This window comes from Pogona vitticeps, chromosome 1, assembly GCF_051106095.1.
Source record: "Pogona vitticeps strain Pit_001003342236 chromosome 1, PviZW2.1, whole genome shotgun sequence".
Taxonomy (NCBI): domain Eukaryota; kingdom Metazoa; phylum Chordata; class Lepidosauria; order Squamata; family Agamidae; genus Pogona; species Pogona vitticeps.
In genome coordinates this window covers 36,976,266-37,003,915 of record NC_135783.1, presented here as the reverse complement: position 1 = coordinate 37,003,915, position 27,650 = coordinate 36,976,266, and the positions used below count along the sequence as shown (strand labels likewise).

The 27,650-nt window shown below is 40.3% G+C and overlaps 1 protein-coding gene across 1 annotated transcript in view; it reads right to left on the bottom strand.

Moving 5' to 3' along the window:
- Positions 1-27,650, bottom strand: part of DNAH14 (dynein axonemal heavy chain 14) — a 334,274-nt gene that overhangs the window by 152,279 nt on the left and 154,345 nt on the right. The window contains 5 exon segments of the mRNA XM_072989973.2: positions 4,540-4,657; positions 12,648-12,900; positions 20,548-20,765; positions 22,162-22,231; positions 26,426-26,641. Of these exon segments, the coding sequence (XP_072846074.2) occupies positions 4,540-4,657; positions 12,648-12,900; positions 20,548-20,765; positions 22,162-22,231; positions 26,426-26,641 (875 nt within the window).

Below are 27,650 nucleotides of genomic sequence, written 5' to 3'. Positions count from 1 at the left end.
TCTGTAAACCTTCAAGAATGTGGTATATAGAAAATGTATGTATATATTGGAGCAGCAAAAACAAATATACAAATAAGTGGATTGATAGAATGACTCTTAAAATCAAATATTAGCATTCAGGTCTTTTGATGGCATCTAAGTTGACCTATTGCTAGAAGCAAGAGTTTGCCTGCACCTACAGCTCTTTACATTAGTATTTGTTTCCAAGAAAAGGAGCAAAGGAATAAAGGAACAGGAAAGTGTAATGGGTTGTTGACACAAGCTGATGGATATATTTTTCTCCCAAATATCTTTCCTTGTACTTTTTGCTTTCTGATCCAAAAGCCTCAATGAATAATACATACCAGAGCACACCGCCAACCTGGCTATAATCAGGCAGCCAGAACACTATGAAAATATACTCACAAAAACAACCTTACTATTATAATCTATCAGTTGGTATACATGCATCAGAGGAGGGGTAAGCAGATGAGGCATGACAACAGAAGACATAGATCTGTATTTTATTTATTTATTTATTTACTTATATGCCTAAAAGGCGCTTTGTCTACAAGCCATCCCTCTTACCTCCTTGAGGGATGGCTCTTTCAAAAGGGCCCCCTGGCTAGATCTTAACTGCTGGGTAGGCTCATATGGAAGGAGGCGGTCCTTCAGGTATCCAGGGCCCAAGCTGTTTAGGGCTTTATATGTCAAAACAAACACTTTGAATTGGGTCCGGGCAGTAACTGGTAACCAATGTAATTTAATCAGAATCGGCTTGATATGTTCCCTAGTGGCCTCACCACTCACCAGCCGCGCAGCTCGATTCTGGACCAGTTGCACTCGCTGGACCATCTTCAAAGGCAACCCCATGTAGAGTGCATTGCAATATTCTATACAAGATGTTACCAGTGCATGTGTAACTGTCATGAGACACCGCTCATTCAGATAGGGTCGTAGCTGGTACAATTTCTGCAGCTGAAGGAAGGTGCCCTGGCCACTGAGTCCACCTGGGCTTCCAGAGTTAGACTGGGGTCCAGGAGCACCCCCAGGCTGCAGACTCTGTCCCTTAGGGGGAGCGTAACCCCATTCAGGGCAGGGAAATGGCCCTCCAGCCTGTCCGGCGAAGCACCCACTAACAGCACTTCCGTTTTGTCTGGATTGAGTTTCAATTTATTAACCCTCATCCAGTCCATTATCAGGTACAGACACGAGTTCAGCACAGAAACTGCCTCACCTAGATTGGCAGAAAATGAGAGGTAGAGCTGAGTGTCGTCAGCATATTGCTGACTCCTCAGCCTAAACCTCCCGATGACCTCTCTCAGCGTTTCCATGTAGATGTTAAACAGCATGGGGGACAGTCTTGAGCCCTGAGGAACCCCATGACATAAATGCCATGGGGCAGAGCAACTGTCCCCCAGCACCACCCTCTGGACATGGTCTGCCAGGAAGGAGCAGAACCACAGTAAAGCAGTGCCCCCGACTCCCAACCCAGCCAGCCTATCCAGAAGGACACCATGGTCGATGGTGTCGAAAGCCGCTGAGAGGTCCAGGAGTATCAACAGGGTCATATTCTCCATGTCTCTCTCTCAGCAAAGGTCATCGTACAGGGCGACCAAGGCAGTCTCCATACCAAAACCTGGCCTAAAACCCGATTGAAATGGATCTAGAAAATCAATTTCATCCAGCAGCACCTGGAGTTGCTTTTTCAAAAGTTAAACTGAATTTGTTATAAAGAAAAAAATTAGTATATAGGGAACTAAAGAAGACAGCATTTCCAGTCTAGTATAAAGGAGAAAAAGCAGAAGAAATGTAGATTTCTTCAGACGGTATGTCTTTCTGCACTACTAGCATGGCTGTTGCACTGCAGAGTTCCAAAATCTACACTTTTCCAAGATTTTTTTTAATTTCAAGATATTTCAGAATAGAGTATGCCATGTTCAAAATGGAGACTTCCATGACTCAGGATTGATGGACAGGATTCACGAAAGATCAGCTGACAGATGGGTTAATCACAGAATATATATATTTTACATTCATACAAATTACTTCTGCTTTCAGAGACACAGAATTCATACTCTGATCTTGTGAAGGACCAGATCTATGCCCTGGGACATTTACAACCCCCAGTAGTGCTGCTACCAAGAAGGAATCTCAATGTAAACAAAACCCAGCTGCTTCAAGCCCTTCTAAAATGTCCCATGAGAATACAGCCCAAACCCACAGAATCTCAGAATTCCAAAGTACACCAGGAATCTAGTACCTCTGCTCTTGTGGGATGAACATCAGCCCTGCACAGTAGGAGAAAGTCCCAAGTAATATAAATAGTGACAAATGTTAGCATAATCAATCCCTAAGGATATTGAATTTAGAACCAAGCAACCTCAATGCCAGTTAAGAAACACATCAGGTAGGGATTTTGTATTTTACCTAAAAAATAAGAAAAAGGCAAACCTAATTGAAAAGAGAGCATTTTTAAAGAACAAACAGTCAATTCAGGTAAAAGAAAATAGGTACTGGAATGTGGGAGTCTGCTGACTTCATTACAGCTGAGCAAGGAGGTCACGTAGGCAGAAGAATGCATCAGCCAAATGCCTAGCTCTTTAACAGAGTTAATCTATGCATGTGTCAGTTGTTGCTAGGCAGAATGTACTTGATGCCTTATTGGTTGTAATGTGATTCCTGTGTAACCTAAGTACTGAATAAAGGGAGGTGCTGGGCATGGCCAAGAAAGTTTTTCTTTTCCTGCAGGCACGACTGAGCATGCTTTGTTTTTGAATCTCCAACTGCAGTCTTCTTGTTTTTCTTCAGAGATCTGTCCTGTTCACTGATGTTAGAGCTGGACTCTGACACTGGAATCATGTCCATGCAAGAAAAAAAGAAAGCTGCCTATGGCAAATACTAAACATTAACAGAATAATGGAGCAAGGTTTCTGAACTAGTATAGAGTTATTAACAACAGTATGCCTTGCTGGACCTCCAGGCATTACACTAACTTTATATTCTGTTAGATGAGCTCTTGGGTGACCTTCTTCAAGTCAATTAAATTAAGATTGCCAATGAAGTTTCCAGAAAATAGGTTGCCATGCATCCTCTTCTGCAGGTGTAGCTAGGGCAATTTACAGCTTCATTTTGAAATGAAACTCTGACCTTGAGAGTCTGAGCTTTTCTGTTGTTGTTTAGTGGTTAAGTCGTGTCCAGCTCTTTGTGATCCCATGGACCAGAGCATGCCAGGCCCTCCTGTCTTCCACTGCCTCCTGGAGTTTCTTACATTCCAGGTTCCTATGCAGTATTTTTCTTTGCAGCATCGGACTTTCCTTTCACTTCCAGGCATGTCTGCAGCTGAGCGTCCTTTTGGCTTTGGCCCAACCACTTCATTAGCTCTGGAGCTACTTGTAATTGTCCTCCACTCTTCCTCAGTAGCATGTTGGACGCCTTCCAACCTGAGGGGCTCATCTTCCAGCATCATATATATTAGCCTTTAGTTTCTGTCCGTGGAGTTTTCTTGGCAAATATACTGGAGTGGCTTGCCAGTTCCTGCTCCAGGTGGATTGTGTTTAGTCAGAACTCTCCACTATCACCTGTCCGTCTTGAGTGTCCCTGCATGGCATAGCCCAGTGGAGGCAAACCTATTTCGGCTCGAGTGCCCAAAATGAGGGGGTGGGGAAGAAACCAGTGGCTGCTGTGCCACCCGGAAGATCAGAACTGGAATAAGAAGTGGCAGTTTCAGGGGGAATCATGGGGACTAACAGGAAGTTAAAAGGGGAATCATGGGGACAGACAGAAAGTTAAAGGGGGAATCATGGTGAGGGACAGGAAGTTTAAAGGGGGAATCATGGGGATGGACAGGAAGTTAAAGGACCCAGAACAGGAAGTGAAAGGGGGAAATCCCAGTTGCAGCCACTTCAAAAGTCGCATGCCAGAAGGGCTTCGCGTACCAGCTGTGGCACACATGCCATAGGTTCGCCATCCCTGGCATAGCCCATAGCTACTCTGAATTACTCAAGCCCCTTCACTACTACAAGGCAGCAATCTGTGAAGGGGAGTCTGAGCTTACCTCTGGACAATCCCGACTGCTTCCTATGCTTCTTGCCTTCAGAACTATCCAACTGACTCTCCTACCATTTTTGGCACCATGGAATGAAATTAGCTTGGTACTTTGGGGCTAGGGTGTAACAAATTACCTTTTTAGTGTTTTTGTAGAGCTTTTCTTTAGATTCTTTCACCGATTTCTCTGTGTGAAGCTAGCTTAAACGACTGAAATCTGAACAGACCCATATGTAAGAGAGAGGCTGCTCATGATTTTGCCATAGAAATAAAAAGCTGTTTAGGTTAAGTTGACCAAATCTTAGAAATTTATCAAATCCCACCTCTAGAAGTAAAACAGTGTACAGCATCATCCAACTGCTTAGAAAAATTGTGACTCACTGACAAGAACATTAAGTAATAAGAAGAAAATTAAGTAATAAAAATTATTGTTCTCTAATTAAAATGCTGGATAACTTAATTTTAAAGTGAAGCATTTAATTACTGAGTATATTATCCTCATGGTTCCCTCACCCTTTCTTCATTATGGATGGTACCATTCCGCTGAATGAACGGGCTTCTTCTGAAAACCGAGGAACATTGTTCTGGATCCCAGTTGAGAAACTCACTGAGCTTTGTCTTCTTTTACTGCCTTTAATATAATGGATCAGAATGTATTTCTGGCTCATTCAGAAAATAACAAAGTAAATATTATCACAAAAATAACTTAATTTCTTATACAATTGAATTACATTTAATATAAGCATTTTTCTTCTGTTTGGAATCTGAACTGCTTCAGATGGTAGATTTTGAAAAATTCAGTTGCTAATTCAGAAATTAACAGTGTACATTTTTTCTTTGCTGCCAAAACAAATTTTGCTACTTGACTATCCCTAAAAGGAGCATATAAAGTTGAGCCAAAGTTGTGGGTCTATCACACAAAGGTCTAAGAATGCCAGCAAGAAATTTACTTCTGGTGTGCTCATATAAAGGACAACTTAATAAATAATGGAAAACATCATCAATCTCTCCTGGTAGAATGAGTCTTAATAATGACAGGTAGAGGCTGTTTGACTTGTTAGTACGCCAGTTTTATAGTTGCAAGAAGCCAAGAGGATACAGTTTGAGATGAAATATGATAACCTCTGTGAGGGAGGTGCAGTGTTACAAAAAGTCATTTTGATTTACAGAAGGAAGAAGTCCATGAGAAAAAGAAAGCAAGTGTGTGTCTAACGTCCAACGTGTGTTAAGACCGCTCTAGGTAAGTTATAGGTGACGGAAAAAAGGTAGGTAAAACAATAAGTTGGGAAAGATGGAAATCTGTCACAACCTTTAGTAGAAAGGAGACATCAGGGAAAAGGGTGTCCTTGTCTGGGTGAAATTGAAGAAATGGAGGATCGACCTGGAGGGCAGCAAGCTCCGAGGCTCTACGAGCAGAAGTACAGTAATGGCAACCAGGAAGAGTGTTTTAAGGGAAAGGAGGTGCTCTGAGACGGAAGCAAGTGGCTCAAATAAAGCACGGGTAAGCCAGTGACAAACAATGGGTAGAGACCATTGTGGGGATGGTGCAGGTGCAGAAGGATGCATGTTGGAGACACCCCAAAGGAAGAGTTTTAATATGGGATGACGAAAAAGCATAGCAGCATCAGAATCTTGGTTGATGAGATATTAAAGCAGACAGGTAAACCTTGAGAGTAGAAAGGGAGAGTTGCTTGTGAAAGAGATGGGAGAGAAACTGAAAGACAGCTTGCAGGGTCGTGAGATTGGTTGGGAGATGATGTTGAAGTGCAAACCTTGTGAAGACAGTCCATTTATATGAATAGAGCTCAACAGTGGCAGGCTTTCGGCCTTTAGCTAAGATGGCATCTACCGAGGGTGAATTCTCCACGGCATGAGATGGACAGTGTGAAGATCGGGATGGTGAGTCCTGCCTTGATGTTGCGAGAGGAGGTGAGGAATGAGAGGAGGTCGGAGGTAATCTGTAGTGATGGAGCGGAACATGGTGAACCATGGTTGCCTTGGCCACCAAGGGGCAATGAGGATTGTGTTGCAGAGATCATGACGGATCTTGGCTATTGCTCTGAGAAGGAGAGAAATGGGGGAAAAAGAAATAGATGAGATATGTGATCAAGTCTGCCATCAGTGCATCTCCGAGGGATCCGTCTCCCATGGCTGCTCCTGAATAGAAGACGGTGCATTTGGAGTTTTGAGACATGGTGAACATGTCTATGCATGGTATCTTGCAAAGGTGGTGAAATACGGACTAGTCTAGAATCCATTTATGCATATGTAGTCTGCTGAGAGTGTCCGCTACAAGATTGTCTTAAGTAGCAATATGTACTGTTACAGGAAAAATGTGGCGTTCTAGACACCATTCCCAGAATTGGAAAGTGAGATGCAGCAGTTGAAGGGAATCGGTGCCTCCTTATTTGTTTATGTAAAAAAAAATGCAGTGGTATTGTCAGTTGTAACTTGAATGTCATTGTTGAGAATGATGGATTTGAAGGCTCGGAAGGCCTTGAAAATTGCTAAGAGCTCGATATTGTTTATACGAAGAGCTCGCTCGGCACGGGACCAGGTAGTATGAATATGCAGGCTGCTGCAATGTGCCCCCCATTCAGTAGGCCTTGCATCGGTGGTGATCTGAACCAATAGTTAGAGAGGAGCAAAGGACCATTCAATGAACAGGTTGGATGCAGTGTCCCACCAGAGGAGCTCAGAAGACAGCTTGGGGGTGACTTGGAGAAGCTTGGAAGATGGGTCTGTCATAGGATCAAAGAGGGACAAATACCATGATTGTAGGGAGCGCATTTTTAGCCTGGAGTGCTGAATGGTTGATGTGGTGGAGGCCATGAGGCCCAGGAGACGTTGAGCCGAATGTGCTGTGACGAATGAGTGAGGAAGGAATTTTTCAATGAGCATGTGAAGTTTGGCTGCTCTCTCTGGAGGAAGAAAAACTCTTGCCCTCGTAGAGTCAAGGACCACGCCTATGTAGGTGATCTGTTGTGTAGGGGTAAGAATGGATTTTTCTTCGTTGATTTTGAGGCCCAGATCTCCGAGGAGAGAAAGGGCCAACTGGATATCTTTTAAAGCCTGAGAATGTGAAAGGGAGACTATTAGCCAGTTGTCTATGTAGGGGAAGATGGAGATTCCCAGAATACGCAAGTGGGCTGCTACAGGTGCCATACATTTGGTGAATACCCTTGGCATTGTAGAAAGGCCAAAAGGAATTCGTAGGCATGGGGTCCTATGGTGAAAATAGTGGGAGAAGAACCCTGGATCTTCTTCTGAAGGATTGACAGGTGATATGGCGTCCTTTAGGAGAAGAGATTGAATTTCTTGTTTGAGAGCAACAGACGGTGCGGTTAGAACAATCCTTGGTGGAGGTGGGAAAATGAATTCTATGGCGTAACCTGTAGCGATGATGGTGAGAACCCAGGAATTGGTGGTGATAAATGCCCAAGATGGAAGACAGGCTGAAAGACGAGTGGCAGTGGAAGGAGAAAGGTAAGCGGATCTGGGAGATAGAGAAGTCAAAGATTCTGCTTTTGTTTCTTTTCAGGGCAACAAAAAAACTGTTTGGGGTGTTGACATTGTGCCCCGTGTTGAGGTTGGAAAGAAGGGGCAGGCTGTGAAGTATACTTATTCCTGTCAGTAAACAATCTGGATTGTTGGTGACAGTAAGGGCAGCACCACTGATACCGTTGTGGTCTGTAGTATGGTTGGGTGTTGTATGATCATGGTGTTTTTCTTAATTTCTGCAGGTTGTCCATTATGTCATCAGTTTTTTCATCGAATAGTCCAGTACCATCGAACAGTAAGTCTTTGATTCTCATACGAGGGTCATCTGAAATATAGGTTGATCATAGCCTGACATGTCTACGGAGGGCTATAGCAGTAGCCATGTGCCTGGATGACGCTTTGATAACATGTCTGGCAGTAATACGTTCCTGACATCCGAGGGCCATGGCCTCCTGGTGGAAAGCATTGCTCAACTGTGCCAATCGAGGAAGGATGGTAATGTCAGCCGAATTAAGCACAGAAGATGGAGACTGTGTCAGTAGCGGAGATGGTGGTTGATCAGAAGGAGGAAGAAGGGTCTCTTCTGGAGAATCAAGGCAGACTGTAGGCTGATCCTGTAGTGGTGTCAAGTCTGGTATGGATCTGTGTCTGGATTGATGAGAATCGGTGGAAGTCTTCTTCATTTTTTTTTTTTATTTTGAGTGTTCTGATACTGAAGGAGGGTTCGGTACCGGGGTGGACTTTGCTGAACTGGAAGATTTAGACTTTGATTTCGTTTTGGTCTTGGAAACCGACTTAACTGTCGGAGAAGTGGTAGTTGCACCTGGAGATTCTTTAGGGGGCTGAGATGTTTGGGACGGTTCCATAGTCTAAGCTGGTAGCAAGGAACGTTCCCAGAGGAATGATCTGAGACGCTGTTGTCTGAGCTTAAAGGCTTGTTTAGTGAAGTTCTGCAAGAACAAATACAAGGCTGGTGAGATTTCCCCAGGCAAAAAAGGCAGAGATAGTAACTGTCCGTGAGGGGAACTTTGTTGGAGCATGAGGTGCACCTTTTAAATGGAGGAAGAGGGGCTATAAATGGTGGGGAGGGAAAAAATGGGGGGGGCGATAGGGAAAAATTGCTCGAAAAGTCTCTTACAATTTTCCTTTGATTGTATAGAAGCTGGAAAGAATCACTCGAAAAGTATTTTCCAATTTTCCTCAGATTAAAGAAGTAATGATGAACAGAGCTCAACGAGAGGAGAGACCTCGGCAGCGGCAAAAAGTATATGAGCTAATTGCCAGGACGGGCGGACCATGTGTACTAGGGGGCGGTCCTTGACAAAGTATCATAAAGCTGTAGAATATTCTGGAGACCTCTGCGCAAATGCAGATTAAACCCATTAGTGTGCATTCACAGAGACCACAAGGAAGAACTATATATTTTCTTAATAAAAAATAATTATAAAAATCCTTAATGTGGACTAGTCTCTTGGATCAGTAGGGTTTGGCTAAATCCAGAGGAATGGTAATGGCCATTGACTAGCTACCATAGAGAAGTCCTATTTAACTAAACTGTTGTGAGTTCTAAGGAATCACAAAGCCCATGTTGCAGTACTTGCAAAGTGCTGAGTAATGTAAAGTGTTCTTTAAAGGTCAGGCTTGTTCAAGGCACAGATGCTATGCACTGCTGGAGGTTGAGGACTTGCCCCAGCATCGAGTGGTAGATTTGTGGCCTGCGGAACTCCCTGCCTGAACATCATATGCTCCTTAGGGAGATTTGGGCGTGACACACCATAGATGTGTTTGGTAACTGGATAGGTTTGCCTTCAACAGAATTCTCTTCTGCATGTATACTCGTGGTCAGATGTAAAATGATAGATGATGGTGCCAGATTTGATGGACTGAGAGACAAAAGATCGATAATTGCTGCCTCTGGATCAAGGTCCTGAACTACTGGAGGAAGTAGGCTTAGGTTTGGCATAGTATTTAGTAATTTAATTAATCTGACTTTGATAGAGGTCACATCTGCCTCTAGACTGATGATTAGAGGTGGAAAATTTGATGGTGGCTCCAAATTAGATGGATTACGACACAAAAGATCCATAATTATTGCCTGTAAATTGAGGTCCTCGGCTGCTGGGGGAAATAGAGGAGCACATGGAGCATCAGTTGTCTTACTCTGTAATTTTGGAGACTTTCCTGCCCTATTAAGATTGGTTCTTACACCTCTTTTTCCCTTATCCTCTGTCTCAAGCAGCTGGAACAGTCTCATAAAACTGAAGTTACAATGGGAGGGAATTTGTTTCTTCACTCCCCTCCTGGTTGATCTGTTATTTCTTTTGTGGCACTTCTTGCTTTGAATTTTTTGTTTAGTCTTCTTTCTCTTATCTCCTTCCATCCTTCTCTGTCTTTCTGTTTTGTCACTGAGAGGATGAAATCCTAGCACTACAGATTTGTTGGATATCTTCTTGTTTGTTTCTGCAGCTCCTAGTGGGACATCTAAAAAATTAATTTAAGTACTGGCATTGACCTGAACATCAGCAGTTGAATGATGTTTTTTGCAGATATCACATCTTGATATAGTTGGCATACTGGTTGAAACTATATTCAAGGGTGGACCAGGAATCACGCATACTAAGTCTCCCTTGGCTTGCCTAAGTCCTTCAATTTGTTGATTAATACTTAAGATGCCCTGTAAGATAATTTGTAATGTGCTTGCAAATAAAGTGGTGCCCCGCATAATGAGCGCTTCGTTTAACGACGAATCTGCATAGCGATGAGGTTTCTGCGATTGCAAAAGCGATCACATTGCGATGTTTTAAATGGTAAAACATCGCTTTGCGATGATCGGTAAGCGTTTTGCTTACCGATTTTTGCATAGCGATGTTTTTAAAACAGCTGATCAGTGGTTCCAAAATGGCCGCCGGGTAAATAAAATGGCCACCCGCTGTGTTTTGCCCGGATTCCTTGCTTACCAGGCAGTGAAAATGGCAGCCGCATGGAGGATTTTCGCAGAACGATGAGTTTTTTGCCCATAGGAACGCATTAAACGTGTTTTAATGCATTCCTATAGACTTCTTTGTTCCGCATAGCGACGAATCTGTATAGCAACAATTTTTTCGGAACGTATTATTGTTGTTGTGCGGGGCACCACTGTAACATATTTTCTGTCCTCATTAAATCAAGGCAGACTCAATCAAGACAGGGCTTTGGTGTCAGCTGGGGGCTTGGAGAGTCTCTATATTCAAATGCTATCAGGCATTTACTCTTTTTGAGACAGCCCTGTTTCAAGAATCCTAGGCTCCGAGCTGGTTAAGCCAGATGGTCTTTGATAGAGTACTTTAGAATTTGCCAATACCTGCTCCTGCTCTGGAGCTGCAGGTTTTGGATTAGAAAAAATGTTATTTTGGTCTATGTTAAAACTTGAGGCTGAGGTTTTACAGGGTGTTGCAAAAATATGGAAGAAATACTCAGGTCTTTGTAGTTTGTCCTTGTGTGCACCATTTCCCCTCCTTTTTTTCACAGGGAAGCCCAGAACCAGCAGAAATAAGATGCTGCAGTAATACTGATAAACCAGCAGCTGTGTCATCTCGCTGTGTAGTCCTGAGTATGCCCTTAGTTCCTGCAATTATCAGCTAGCCAGGTCATGCAAAAGCTAGCTAAAGCACTGAAAATCCTTCTTGCAGTGTGGATGTGAATCCTTTTCTTCTGCATTTAACAGCTCTGATATAGTAAGGTCTCTGGTGAAGTAGGAGAACTTCCCTCTGTATCATTCAAAGGATCAATGGGAATTTTTCCATGGTAAAACAGAGCAGAGATTCCACCATTGAATTCAGGGTGTTTCTACAGCCAACACAGAACTTTTGGCAAGCGCTACAAGTGACACCCAGAAAAGACTTTTAGTATAAAATAAAACAGAGTTAAAATGCTTGGGCCAATGCCTGTCAAACAAGCACTCAGGGCTAAAAGGATAAATATGAAGACTTTGTGATAGAAAGCAGCAACTAAAGCAACAGCAACAAAAATTCCAATGCCTCAGGAGCACATGCGGGGGTTAATAACTTGAAAAGAAAAGTCCATCATGCAAATAACTTCTTACTTTTCAATTCAAGCAGGGAATAATCAGGGAGCAATTCAGTTCAGTTCACTCTGGAGCAACAAGCAAACAGTTCAGCTGTTGTCTCTTTCCCTTATAATGTGAAAAAGATATTGCGGAAAAATCTGGAGTCACAGAAATTGTTGTAACTCCCTAGTAATAACTTCAGGGTCTACTGATTCAAAAATGTAGCAGAAGACATAAAAGACATAAAACACATACCTAACTAAACAGGTTTTACATTAACAACAACAAAATCCTATGTAAAATGTATGTACAGTGGACCCTTGACTTACAGACGGCTTGACTTATAGACTTTTTGAGTTACAGACTTCTCTCGCGGCAAAATTTAGGTTTGACTTGCAGACTAGATTTGACTTCAGAAAAAAACCAAAATGGAACAAAAATGGCCTGTTACGGGATTAATCGGTTTTCAATGCACTGTAGGTCAATGGAGACTTGACTTACAGACTTTTTGACTTGAGAAACGCCTTCCAATATGGATTAAGTTCTCAAGTCAAGACCCCACTGTAAAAGGAAATTAATTTTTTTAAAAAATTATAAAAGGTGTATAAAAGAGTTAGGTTAGAAAGCAGCAAAGGAGCAGCAAGAGAAGAAACACTACTGCCACACCCTACCAGAACCATAAGCCCATATATATGTAATACTCTGGTTAATACTTGTGAGTTACAACACACCTCCAGTTACATAGATATTAAGCGCATGGATGTCCCTTAATTTTTAGAGCACGAATGAGAAGCAGCTCAAGGACAATGCTTAAAAGGTAATGTGGCTAATGTTGGAGGGGCACAGCCAAAAATGCCACATTGTATATTTTTTCAAAAAATCTTTTAATGGATATGTACAATAAAGTTTATTATATTAGATTTTTCTTAACTGAAAAATGAGTTTAACCAAAAAAGGGTAGGGAAAAGCCCCTTCTCATCTGCTAGTGGCCAAACATGAAAACTATGAACCAACTTACATATGCATTTCAATAGAACTTCCTTCCAAATGTTAATATTAGAAAGACTTTACATACCACTTTGTAGTCCATTGTTTTGCTTAATTATGTGAATAAATGAACCAATAATTCTGCAAATATTCATTACAATTCCCATCTCGTGTACAGGAAATGCTTGCATTTTCTTATGTTGATTGAGAAAGTCTAGTCCTCTTTTTATACTACAATGAAATAAACTTTCAAGATATTCTATATCATTTTGTTCTATTATTTCAGTAAAGCCTTCTAACCATGTCTTGACATATGGCTCCCATCCTAGATCAAATGGGTCCTGTAAATAAATAAAATGAAAGGATGTATATTCAGAAAAAAGAATCCATCAATTTATTTATATTCGTTATACTTTTATTTTCATGGTGCATGAATCACAAACTTATGTTTCCTATCTAAGGCAAAGGAAAGAAAAATCTGTGGAGACTACATGAACACTAATCCTTATGTGATAGCCAGAATCCTATTGGGATTTTACTCCTGGTTCCTGATGTCTCACCTGCAGCACACATAGGCCTCCCTTTTACCTGTCATCTCTGTCGCCTTCCCATCTACTTCACTCTGTAGTCTGTATTTTCTTCAGTTTTTATTTTACCCATCAAGGGGGCATGGAGAGCTGGAAGCTGACCAGCAGAAAAATGTCCATAAGGAAACCTAACTAAATGGAACACATCCATAAAGTACACAGATCAGGATGGAACAATGCAGTGCTAGGGTCTACAGAAACAGATTCTTCACTGGAGCAAAGCAGAACAAAAATGCATCAACACCTGCTGACAGCTGATCCAGCCCTGCAGTGCTTGGATACTGGTAAAAAGAACAATTAATCCTGCTAAACTGATCTGTAATTTTTATAATCAGAATGCACAAATTTCATTGACTGTTTTACAGTTCTACCATAAATAGCAATTTTTGCTTCATTTGAGTAGTTGAAGTTCACAGGGAACACTGACGGTCTCTGGCAGTCAAATCAACGTAGCTAAAGTTCAAGGTCAGGTAGCTCCTGGCTGGCTCCCTTGAATAAAGTGATCTCCTCAATAGGGTAGCTATAGAAAAACTGTGTCTCAACAAATAGCTAAAACCAAATGAAGCCTTCCACAGGTTGAGTAGTGTAATTGGTCCCTCCTTGGCTTCTTGGAAGTACTGATTGTTACAGGAACCTAAACTCAGTTTCTGACTGAGGGTAAAAAAAAGATGGAAATACTGGTGGGTACATCCTCTGGGCTAGACAGAACAACTATCAGGTGGAAACATAGTTGGCTACAGAATTGTATTCAGAGGGTGATGATTAATGGCTCCTTCTCAAACTGGGTGGAAGTAACAAAGTGGGGTACCTCAGGGCTTAGTCCTGGGTCCTGTGCTCTTCAACATTTTTAATAATGACCTGGATCAGGGGGTGCAGACAATGCTAATCATATTTGCAGAGAATACAAAATTGTTGTTGTCCTCTGAAGATGCTGGCCACAGAGAATGGCGAAACGTTAGGAAGAACAACCTTCAGAACACAGCCAAAGAGCCTGAAAAACCCACAACAACCATTAGATCCCGGCCGTGAAAGCCTTCGAGAATAAATACAAAATTGGTTGTAATAGCTAATACCCTGGAAGATAGGGGGAAAATTCAGAATGATCTACAGTGGGGTCTCGACTGGTGAACTTAATCCGTATTGGAAGGTAGTTCGTAGGTCAAAAAGTTCGTAGGTCGAATCTGCATTTCCCATAGGAATGCACTGAAAACCATTTAATCCGTATCTGCTCTTTTCCGTCCATAGAAACTAATGGGAAGCTGCTATTCCACCTTCTGCCACTAGAGGGGGATATTTTTCTCTTTTTTTCCTTAGGTTTAGGAAAGGAGGGGGAAGGCAGGGAACAGTTTGCAAAGCACCTTTGAAATCTTTTTTTTCCAACGAAGCCAATTTTATAGCATGTTTTAAACCATGTTGTGTTGATTTTTCCAGCACAAAGACACACAGGCAGGCTTTTTAGGTGCTGAGCAAGCCTCCCCAAGCCTCTTCAGAGCCAGCCAATCAGCTGATAGGCGGGGAGAGGAGAGGGCAGGAATGAAAAGCACAAAATGGCTGCCAGGCTCCCTTCTGGTGTGGGCTTTTAGCTGTTTCCTGCTCTTTTTCCTGCTGTTTGGGGGCTACCAAGGCTTGGTAAGTGACTTTCTTTTATTTTTAAGTTTCTGACCTTTTTTCCCCCCTCCAGAAGCCTCTAAGGGGAGGGAGGGGGCACTTTTTTTCCTGTTAGTAACTCGAGGGAAGTTCGTATGTCGAGTCCTTATTTCTCTATAGGGCGGGTTCGTAAGTTGAATTGTTCGCAAGTAGGGTCATTCGCAAGTCGAGACCCCACTGTAGATAGGCTTGAGTAGAGAACTGAAAACAACAGAAATGGTATTCAGCAGGGATAAATGCAAAGTACAGCACCTGGGAAAAAGAAATCAAACACACAATTACAAGATAGGGAATACGTGGCTCAGCAATACTATGAGTGAGAAGGATATTGGAATCATCGTAGATCACAAGCTGAATATAAGCCAACAGTGTGATGTGGCTACAAAAGAGGCAAATGCTATTTTAAGATGCATTAGTAGTAGTAGTCTCCAAATCCCACGAGGTACTCATTCTCCTCTATTTGGCACTGGTTAGGCCTCATATTGCGTACTATATCCAGCTTTGAATACCGCACTTCAAGAAGGATGCTAAGAAATTAGAACAAGTCCAGAGGAGGGCAACAAGGATGATTTAGAAGGCTACAAACCAAGTCCCATGAGGAAGGACTGAAACAACTTGGCATGTTTACTCATGGGAAAAGTAGATTGAAGGGATGTATGATAATACTTTTCAAATACTTGAAAAGTTGTCATACAAAGGAGGGACAGGGTCTGTTCTGGATCATCCAAGAGTGCAGAACACACAACAGTGGGTTCATGTTAAAGGAAGCCAGATTTTAGTTGAATATCAGGAAAAAACTTCATAACTGTTAGAGCCGAACGGCAATGGAAACAATTACATCAACAGGTGGTGAGTGCTCCATCACTAGAGGCATTCAAGAGAAATTTAGACAACTACCTGGCAGATATCCTTTGATTTGTATTCCTGTATTGAGCAGGGGGACAGACTTGATGGCATTATAGGCCCCTTCCAACTTCATGATTCTATGAATTTAGAGATGATAAGAGTACTCTCTAGCCAAAAATACCCTGAACAATAGAGCTGGTAAGGTAAACAGTAGCTTTGAGATGTCAGAGTTGAAATCTGAGAATGTGACAAGTCTTTGTGGAATCAGAAGGGGTACTCTCGCCATTTCTTTCTTTTTTTCCAAGTATATATTTCTCTTCAACTAAGTCACTTGATTACAAAAATGTCATTAAGAATGCCAGATTCTGAAATGTAACATGGTCAACAAGCATTGTACCCTACATTTTCTACTCATCAAAATATCCTAAGTGAATTCAAGAATAACAGTTCATTATGTGCCAAATATACATTACAAAGAGAAATAGCTACATTTATACACTATTTAAAAATATGATTTGAAAAGAAAAAATAAATGAATACATATGTTTAAATCAAGCTGAATAAACCTTTGTAATTTCACAGGAGTGTGTCCGTATGAATTTACAGAAGGGCAAAGAAAGATCAGGAGGGAAGCAAGCTCAACACAGAAACTACAAATAGATGAAGATGAGTGTTTAGCCTTTAAAGACATTACAAACAAAAATTTGATTTTCTCTTCCTTCAGAGGCATTTGTTTTGAGATTTATCTTCTCACCCAGAGACACAGAGAAAGATAGTGGATCCCCTGAAACTTCAGCTAGTGCTCTGAGATCTGGCAGCTTTACTAAATAAGGTATTAGTGGTTCTTTCCATGGGAAGCTCCCTAAGCCTTAGTGTGAGACTTTACCATTGCACAGATCTAAAGATCATGAGTTGTCACACGCCCCACACATAGAGTTGCAAGGGGACTATAAGGGCACTAGGTCCAACCCCTTTCTCAATCCAGGAATTCAAACCAAAGTATATCTGACAGATGTTTGATTATTTTCTTTTGAATTTCTCCAGCATTGGAGTGCTCACCATATCCCAAGGTAAATGGTTCCATTGTCATACTGTTCTGTTAGGATTTTCTCCTGATATTCAACTAAAATCTGGCTTCCTCTAACTTGAGCATATAGTATTATTTGTCCTGAACTCTGGGTTGATTGAAAACAGATCCTGCCCCTCATCTGTATGACTACCTTTCAAGTATTTGAAGATTGCTATCATATCTCCCCTCCGTCTTCTTTTCACAAGGCCAAATATACCCAGTACTAGCTTGCTTGCTTGCTTGCTTGCTTGCTTGCTTGCTTGCTTGCTTGCTTGCTTGCATATTTATTTATTTATTTATTTATTTATTTATTTATTTATTTATTTATTTATTTATTTATTTATTTATTTATTTTGTTTATTTAAAATATTTTTCCTCTCCTTAAAAGGACCCAAGGTGGTTTGCCTCATAGTGCTTGGTTTCCAGTCTCTTCATAATCCCTATTGTCCTCCTCTGACCTTGTTCCAGTTTGCCTAAATCTTTTTAAAATCCTTTTAAAGTGAAGTGTCCAGAACTGGGCACAGTACTCAGCATGAGGCTGAACCAGTGCCGTATAGTGGAGAACTAGTAAGTCATGGGACTTGGAGGCTATATTTCTGTTACTGCAGTCTAAAATAGCATTGGCCTTTTTTCAGTCAAATTCACACTGTTGGCTCATATTCAGCTTGTGATTTATGACAATTCCAAGATCCTTTTAACTTGTAGTATTACTGAGCCAAGTATTCCCCATCTTGTAACTGTGTTTGGTTTCTTTTTCCTAGGTATAGAACTTTGCACTTATCCCTGTTAAATTTCATTCTGTTATTTCAATCCAGTGCTGAAGCTTATCAAGATCTTTTTGAATTTTGTTTCTATCTTCCAAAGTACTAACTATTCTACCCAATTCTGTGTCATCTGCACATTTTATAAGCCTTCCCGCACTCCGTCATCCAAGTAATTAAAAAATGTTGAAGCGCACTGGCCCCGGGGCTGAACCGTGTGGTACCCTACTTGTTACCTGCTTCCAGTCTGAGAAGGATCCATTGATAATCACTCTCGGATTCTGCAACTACTTGTGTATCCATCTGATAGTTGCTCAATCCATTCCACACATAATTAGCTTGCTAATCAAAATATCATGGGGCATTTTGTTAAAAGCTTTGCTGAAGTTAAAGAATATTAAATCTACAGTGGGGTCTTGACTTGAGAACTTAATCCGTATTGGAAGGCGGTTCTCAAGTCAAAATGTTCTCAAGTCAAATCTGCATTTCCCATAGGAATGCATTGAAAACCATTTGATCCATATCTGCTCTTTTCCGTCCATAGAAACTAATGGGAAGCTGCTATTCTGCCTTCAACCACTAGAGGGGGATATTTTGTTTCTTTTTTTCTTAGGCCAAGAAAGGTTCAGGGAAGGCAGGGAAAATGCAGTCCAGGCAGTACAGTACCAGGCAGTCTGAAGACTGTCTCCCAATCCACTCTCTGAACGCTGGGAGGAGTGAGGAAGCAGACAGGCACCCTTTTCACTGGCCAACAGTTAGCTGAAAGATCACATTTTGCACTTTCCCTGCCTCCCACGTGGTTTTTTTTCAGTTCTTAACTCAAATCTAAGTACTTAAGTCAAGTCAATATTTTCCTATGAGAGTGGTTCTTAAGTCAAAATGTTCTTAACTCAAGTAGTTCTTAAGTCAAGACCCCACTGTATAGCATTCCCACCATCTACCAGGGAGGTCACCTGACCAAAAAATGAGATAAGATTAGTCTGACAGGATTTGTTTTTGACAAGTCCATGTTGGCTTCTGGTTATTACGGCAGTGTTTTCAAGATGCTTGCAGAGTGACCTATACCTTTGTGACGTTCACCTCAATGAAGCACCTACTTTTTGTGCCCTCACAAAGGTTCCAGTCTTTGTTTCCCTCACTGCCACCAGTGGATTACCTCTATCTACACTATAAAAGACATTTGTCCAAACACTTGTCTGGTAAATGCAAACAGAACTTATTTATTGAAGTGTAGCAAAGTTAATAATAATCACAGATGTTCTTCAGATGTTAATTGTACGCAAGCAAATCATTCACAGGTCTCTCTATACATACTTGCTTCTTGACATATAATTAATTACTACCTTCTCTATCTATATATCTTAACCAGCTTGGCTCTATTAATATCTGTTCCTTCTCTCCTTGACTCTATGACTCTGACTAACTCTCAATGATTCACTCCTGACTGTCTCTTGACTCTCTCTTCTGACTGACTCCTTCTCTCAGGTTCCACCTTTTAACCTCTTTCTTGGCTCTGCCTCTCCACCACATTTACCTAGTACATGAATAATACATGACTTATTTTGCATAACAAGAGGTGAACGCTACAACCTTGCTCTAGAATTTTCCCTGGGATCAATACCAGGCTGACTGGTCTGTCGTTCTCTGGTTCTTCCTTTTTGCCCTTTTTGAAGATAAGGACATTAGCCCTTCTCCAATCATATGGCACTTTGCCCATTCTCCATGATTTCCAGAAATTCATACATAATATATATGGCCACCTCAAATCAAATTAAGTTGAATTATTTATAAATATATTCAGCTACAGTGGTTTCTTTCTTATCCCTGTTTTGTAGCATAGATGTGTAGTCAAGGAAAGAAGGGGAAACCAAAGTAAAAATGAAGTAAGCACTGGCATCACCTGCCAATGATATTAGCTTTGAAGAGGCATTGCTGTCAGTTATCCTGGCTGTAAACAAGGGCAGGATGACGTGGAACAACTAGAAATTAACTCCTATGACCTGTATGCAATCAAGGGCTTGGAAATTTTCACGTATGTTGAAGGGTCAAAGAATGTTTCTTCATTTCTTGTAGACATGTTTGTGACAAAAAAATCAGTCGCCTTACCGATTCATTTCAATTAATTTAAATTCACTTTTATTCGTTTGAATTTTTGTTTTAGTTTCAAAAGTAAATGTTCAAAGAGTAAGTGTTTTTGTGCTATACATGATATATTTTTTTGTTCATTTGGAAACTTTAAATACAATTAATTAATATGAAAACCATTCTGGATATTGGTCAATAAAATGACAACAAAGAACAATGAAGGTGCATAAATCCTTCCACCAGATCACAAGGATTTTACTACGGAATAATATTATGATAGTGTATACTTCACTAAGTACACATACAGAATTCCTTTGAAATGGATAGGTTACTGTTTTAAAAAACAATAAATAAAACTCATCAGTTCAATGCAAACTTTGAGTGAAACCATTAAAATATAATGTGAAAAAAGGTGTAATAGCTATGGGGTACTTTTTGTTTGTTTTTGCTCGTGGCGCAGTGGTTAAACTCCTGTACTGCAGCCAAAATTGTGCTCATGACCTAGGGTTCAATCCCAGGTAGCGGCTCAAGGTTGACTTAGCGTTCTATTCTTCCGAGATCAGTATGTATGTATGTATGTATGTATGTATGTATGTATGTATGTATGTATGTATGTATGTATGTATGTATGTATGTATGTATGTATGTATGTATGTATGTATGTATGTATGTATGTGTGTGTGTGTGTGTGTGTGTGTGTGTGTGTATGTATGTATGTATGTATGTATGTATGTATGTATGTATGTATGTATGTATGTATGTATTTGTCTGTCTGTCTATCTATCTATCTATTTATTTATTTATTTTATATCCCGCCTATCTGGTCGGGTGAGGACCACTCTAGGCAGCTAGAGTACAGTAAAATGAGCTCGCTGAGGGGGGCCATGTGTAGCCTGCATAATTAACTTGTAAATTGCCCAGAGAGTGCTTGAAGCACTATGGGGCGGTATATAAGCAGCACACTTTGCTTTGCTTTGTTTTAAAAAAACTTACCACATAAACCATGGCACATCTACTAACAGTAGCAGGGCTGGCTTGAGCCAGGTTGTCCACTTCAAATATCATTCTGATCCCTGGTGATAAGTATATCCTTTCACTATTAGCAAGACATAGCATTCTGGTGTCATCTAGCACAGAATTTAGATTTTCCACCCAAATGGGATCTACTGGCCCATCAAAGATTATCCATTGCCAGTCGGTAATGGTTTCATCTACAAGGAAACATTAATTTTAGAAATTCTTAGTAACCTCCTTCAAAATAGAAAATAACATTTAAAAAGAAGTTCAAACCTTCATAGACATTCTTTTGAAATTCTGGGGAAACTAATCCGCAAACTAATTACCATATTTTCCATGTATAAGACAATACTTTTATCTAAAATCTTTAGACTAAAAATTGAGGGTCATCTTATACAAGGAAGTAAGGGGGAAAGGGATCAAAGTGCTTAAGGATCGCAGCTCTTTGATCCTGCAGCCCTTTGATCGCTGATTTCCTTGCCACTTCATAAGCCCTGTGGGGCTTATGAAGTCAAGGGGGGAAGCAGCTATGAAAAGACTGCAGGTTCAAAGGGCTGTGATCCTGCAGCCCTTTCATGGCTGCTTTCCCTGCCACTTCATAAGCCCCACAGTGCTTATGAAGTGGAGGGGGAAAGCAGCCATGAAAAGGCTGGAGGATGAAAGAGCTTGCAGCCCTTTCATCGCCGCTTTTCCCCTCCATTTCCACAGCCCTTTGATCCTGCTTTTGTGGGGCTTAGGAAGTGGAGGAGGAAAGCAGCAATCAAATTTTCTAATTTGGGGTTAGAAAAGTGGGGGTTGTCTTATACACTGGGTCATCTTATACATGGAAAAATACAGTGCTGGTTATCAATTCTAAGCAAAGTAGGGAATTACATAGTCATAAGATATTTTTTCAATCTTTTATATTATTTCGATTATATTATTTTCTCTTGGGGAAAGCAGTTCTAAATGGGCCTAATGAGGACATCTGCTGTGGAGTCCCAGAGACTTGCTAAGCTCTGCTGGAACATACAATGTAACAGCAAGAGGTGAAAATAGTAGGTGTCTCTCTTTCAGTGGTTCCCTTTTTTCTTTTCTCCATTATTTAAATCTCTTCATCTGAAATCAACAGGAGAAACAATATGTATATGGTCCAATGTTGATCTATGCTTACATGGAATCAGAGAAGAACTGAATTCCATTGATCCAAAGCCACCCCTGCCACTGCCACTAAAGGCAATGGAAAAAGTTTGTTCCAAAAATGTTTGTGGATTAGACAGCCAGGAAGGTTTTAGGTCTTATCTGAAACTACGTATTACAAATACTACTCCATAATCAATAACTACACTGATCTTACATAGCCATCTTATGTGATGTAAGTTTCAGTATATTTAATTTAATTCATGCTAAATCAGATCCAAGAAACAAAAATCCTCTGATATCAGTAGTCTTATGCACTGCAAAATTAATAAAATACAATAGCCTGCAGTTGATTTTAGAACTACCAAATGATTACATAAATATTAAAATGTTCCATGATATAGCCCCATCATTGTTGATAATTAAAGAAAGAATAGTTGCTGAATGCATAATTACAATACTTATACTGACAGTTAACAGTTTCTGTTGATTGTAGTGTCTCATCAGTTACAACAGCATCAGCAACATTTACTGTATTCAGCTAAAAACAGAAAAGAGACTAGTTATACTATAAATAAATTCACAATGCAAAGCTGACAAGTTCAATGCAGAATTGATAATTTGTTTAAAAAACCAAAAATCTAAGAAAATATTGATGAATGTTTTTTAAAACAAGCAAAATATTGTTTTTTCATTATAGAAATTGGATAGCATGAAATCTGGAGCCTCATCTTATGTTTCAGTATATTGTATATATATATATTCAGTATATTGGGACATGGCGGCACTGTGGGTTAAACCACAGAAGCCTCTGTGTTGCAGAGTGGGAAGACCAGCAGTTGTAAGATCAAATCCACGCAACTGAGTGAGCTCCCATCACTTGTCCCAGCTCCTGCCAACCTAACAGTTCAAAAGCATGTAAATGTGAGTAGATAAATAAGTTCCACCATGGGAACGTAACGGCGTTCCATGTCTAGTCACACTGGCCACGTGACCACAGAAACTGTCTATGGACAAATGCTGGCTCTATGGCTTGGAAACGGGGATGAGCACCATGCCCTAGAGTCGGACACAAATGGACTAAATGTCAAGGGGAACCTTTCCCTTTACCTTATATGTTTGCTTGGTCAGCCCCTCTTTTGAGCTTCAGGGAAATCTTTAATACAGTACTGTTTTTAAAAAGTATTTTCTAAGCTTTTAATATGGGCTGAATTTTTGTTTCTTTGTTCCTGTGCAGAATTGTCCTGTGGACCTGTTCAGTCTCCCTGTTGATTTTAACTATGAAACTGATTTTGGTAATATGAACTCTTCTTAACAAATTCTACACAACATAATTTTTTGCAAGCCACTTCCGATCATTATATTAAGGAAAGCGAACTATATCTTAAAATAATTCACTACAATACCAACAGAATATACACCTAATATATCATTTGAGATCTATTCGCTCAATGGATGATATAGTGTTGGGTGCATGTTTTAACTCAAATTATGAAATTAGAAAAGGAATAAAGAAATGTCAGAATGATATGCACAGCGTATTTTGAAAAAGGATTCTCAAGTATCACTACATAACAATAAATGAGATTTTTCTTTCTCTTTCTTCTATATCAATTACAGAGATAGACGAAAGTTCTGAGGGAGAAGAGGGAGAATGAGGAAGTGTCTATATTTGGGCGCACTAGAGAAATCCAGAAAGTTGTGTTGCTGGGTCAGGTCAGACAGAGGTGTTATCATAGATAAAAACATTTACTGAACAGAAAAACTGTCCTTGTAGTACATATTGTTGTTTATATGTTATGTATTCCTGCTGGTATTCAGTTAGTACTTCAGAATTACCATTTAGAAGTATAAGAAAGCAACTTTTTATTATTTCAGGAGAATCACTTTAGTGATCCCCAGTCAGTGAACTGGGACAAGTCCTTCCTCACAGCCCTACCTAAATCTACCCTTGCTGGTTCTTGCCAGAGATTAAAAGCCTAGTGCTCCAAGGATGAAATTAATAGAACATTCAAAACATGGATGAGTTTGAGATTCTGCCTTAGCTATAGATAAATGAGCTATAGAGGAACATTGTACAGCTTTGGGTGAAAACTATGGAAGATTGCTACTGTAGGAGTATAAACTTTGTTTATGCTGGTTTGATTGAAACAGTCACTAGTTGGTATCTAGCAATGGACTTTTTATTGCTTTTTCTCTCTACTTTGCTGCCCTCCTTCCCATTTTTGTTTCTCTCTTCTTCTCAGTAGTAGTCACTAGGGGCATGCTCTTTCATGTTTTGGGACTTCAATTTTGAAATTTCTCCAGAAATTCTGAGAACTCTCCAGGAATACCAGAAATTGCGGCCTACACCCCCAAATCAGCACAGAAGTAGGTTTGTCTCTCGAGATAAAGGATTTAGCTTTTTCTAAAAATGTGCACTACTGTCTTCTCAGGCCTTTACTTCCTGTTGTTTTGTTTTTAAAAACTTGTGCCCGTACTTCCAAAGAATCATAGTTCTTTGGGAGGCACCCTCAATAGAGCCTGAAAAGTAGCAGGATTACAACTCTCAGTAATCACTGGAACAGCTTTCTTGTTTAAGCAAATCAACATAAGGGTCATAAACTGCAGTCCAAAAACACATACAAAAAAAGCACAACACTAGTGGTCATATTTGAGGAAATTAGGATTGCCAAAATAACAATAAAAAGATTAATTTAATTCACCAAGTCAGAAGCCTGAACAAATTACTCAGCATAAAATGAAAAGCTCTTTCAGGCAAGAAATATGAAGGTTGGGATAACTGATATCAATTTTATAAGCAATTAGGACAATGATTACAGCATTTCATATGAAAACAGCGATAAACTAAATTCCAAGAGGAACTGATTCAGTATTCAGACCTGATATATAATCTGTTGATATTATCTGCCATCATGTCACTTCCAATTTACGATGTCCCTATGAATCAGGTCTCGCAGACTAAAAGTCATAGCATCATTTATTAAATCAATCTATCTAATGTGTTGCCCTTCTCTTTTCCTACTAGTGGCTCTTCTCTTTTCCTACTACCTTCTTACTATTAATATTTGCAGCATAGAGGCCAGTTCCATTTATTGGCATAATAAGAAACAGCTGATCGGCGGTTCCAAAATGGCCACTGGGTAAATAAAATGGCCGCCCGCTGTGTTTTCGCCCGGATTTCTCGCTTACCGGGCAGCGAAAATGGCTGCCGTATGGAGGATTTTCGCTTAAAGGTGAGGTTTTTTCCCCATAGGAACGCATTAAACGGGTTTTAATGCATTCCTATGGGCTTTTTATTTTTGCATAGTGACGAAATCGCTTTGCAGCTATTTTTGCTGCACTGATTATGCAGGGCATCACTGTATTTACATTAGATAGTATTTATAAATTAAATCTTGAAGAATCAGTAATTTGGCAACTATCTTAAGGTACTGTTAAAAGTAGAAGGCACTGGATGAAATCCTGTTGCTTAGTGTGGTAAGTCACAACTGGAGTAGCCCCATTTTAATCAATGGAACTAAATCTCCATTGATTCAGTGGGCCAGCTCTGGTTGTGACTTACTATACTAAGTGAAAGGATTTTAGCCAGAGTACTGTTTGTTCCAGCTAACTTCAGAATCTGTTAGTACTGATAATGGGAGATGTTAGCTTGTAAAATCCAGATACTAAACAAGTGGTAAATATTTTATTTTTCTGTAAACTGCGCAAAATAGTACACTGCACTAATGGGGTAGCGTGTGTGTGTATAAATAAATTGGTGTGTTCACACTGGCATATAGGTATGATATATGAATCACTGATGGAACAGTTTAGATTGGGAAAAAAAAGACAGTATCTGCAAAAGTTTCTACTTAGATTGATCTATCTTTCCCTTTTAAGAGCTGTGGTGCACCTTTCTACCATAACAGTTGGATGTGCATTCTTTCTGATGAGAAGAGCCTTGTGGCGCAGTTGTTAAACCGCTGTACTGCAGCCAAAACTATGCTCACAACCTGGGTTTCAATCCCAGGTAGCCAGTTCAAGGTTGACTCAGTCTTCTATCCTTCCGAGGTCAGTAAAATGAGTACCCAGCTCGTTGTGGGTGGGCAATGTGTAGCCTGCATAATTAACTTGTAACCCACCCACCCCCAGAGAGTGCTTGAAGCACTATGGGGTGGAAAAAAGCAGCCTGCTTTGCTTTTGCTTTTTGCTTTCTGGCATTATTCATTATCTTGCTGTTTAGCCAGGAGATAGCAGCCTCCAACAGCCTCAGCTTTCAACCGCCACTGTAGGTGCAGATTCCAAGGGAGAGAGAAAATGAGGGGAGAATGAAGGAAGGGAAGGAGGAAAGAAGGAAGGGAGAAAATGGTATGGCACTGACAAAGAGAAAGAGGAGGACATTAAAATTAATTTCACTTCTGCTGACCCTCCACAGACAATCAGGCGAAGCACTTAATTGACAGCTGATTGGGCTACAAGGGGCCATTTGCTGTTCAGACAAGAAAGCACACCCAATGGGACATTGCTTCTCCCCTGGCCTCAACAGACTCTTTGTAGCCCGATCCAGCCCACACCAAAACAGCCAGTCTGGACAGGCACTCAGTTGACATTCTGCTTGCACAAAAAAGAGGGAGATGGAAATGTGAAAAGATGGGATATACATGAAGTAAATCTATATAGCATACCTCAAAATTATGTCTACATAATCTGATTTAAAAAATCTATTTCTGTAATCAGCAGATGCTGAACTTACTGTGTATAAGTCCTGTACTTCATCATTTCTACCTGGAGTTGGGTCTTTCTTCTTAGGTTTCTTGGCTGCAAGTTTGGCAAAGGTTCGAACTGCTGATGATATTAGACCGTCGGACCACTCCATTGTACTAGGATTTGTTTCTCCAAAAAGTTCACCAAGAGTAACACATTTTGGGTTTAAAACAAAAGTGTCTACTTTGCCCCTCCTTGAAGAATTCTGGGGGTAAGAAGATTATTCCATTAATTTTCTTTTAAATTATTAACTATTGAGCAATCAAGAGATGAACATGAACAAATTTGTGCTATGTGCAATCTGTCATTATTTGCTTTACCTTTTTCTTCTGTAAAAAAATACTGATTCTATCATCTTTTAATTTTTTTATATACTGCATTAAAATATTTACACAATATAATCCTAGATATTCCCCAATTTATACTTAAAACATTTGGAATATATTTCATACCCACTATTCATTACTACCATTATGTTTAGTTGATGTCTGGAGCTTAAATGTTATGAGTCTCAAAATGTATACAAAAAAATTATCACAGAAAGCTTTTTTTTTAAACACCCTCATTTGCCACCCTATCTTTGGAGGTAGTTTGAGTTGGGGGCAGCCATTTTAGTTTGATCTTGAATTGAATATCTTCATACTATTTCCTTCCTTTTTCCTTTTCTGTTTTTTAATTTGAGATCTTTATAGGTATAAAAATGAGAACTTTTTATAGAGCTTTTGGCATTGCTATTATTCCTTCTTAGTTCCCACTGCTGCTACCACCACTACTATGCTACTGAGACTACAGGCAAAACCAGCATCTTTAAAATACATAAAAGAAGAGGAGTGTCAGGTTAGACCCATTTTTCCCAACCTTTTTTGAGTCGTGAGCACCTTTTATAATAGCCAGGTAACCTGCGAACAGGAAGATTACTTACCTGTAACCATGGTTCTTCAAGTGGTCCTCTGTGAATCCACACAAATGGGGTTAGACTGCACCTGCGCAGGACTCCTCAGAATATTCTGGACCGCTGTCGAGCCACCACCTCCTCCTTGGACCCTTGCCCGGCCTGGCTAATCAAAGCAGCCAGGCCGATAACAACAGAATGGGCCACTGCAATAATAAATGGGTCTTTCCTTGAGGGCAGGTTTCCCTCTGCCCTCAAGGAGACACTCATTAGGCCCATAAGAAAGAAACCTAATTTGGTGGCGGACGAAACTGGCAATTAT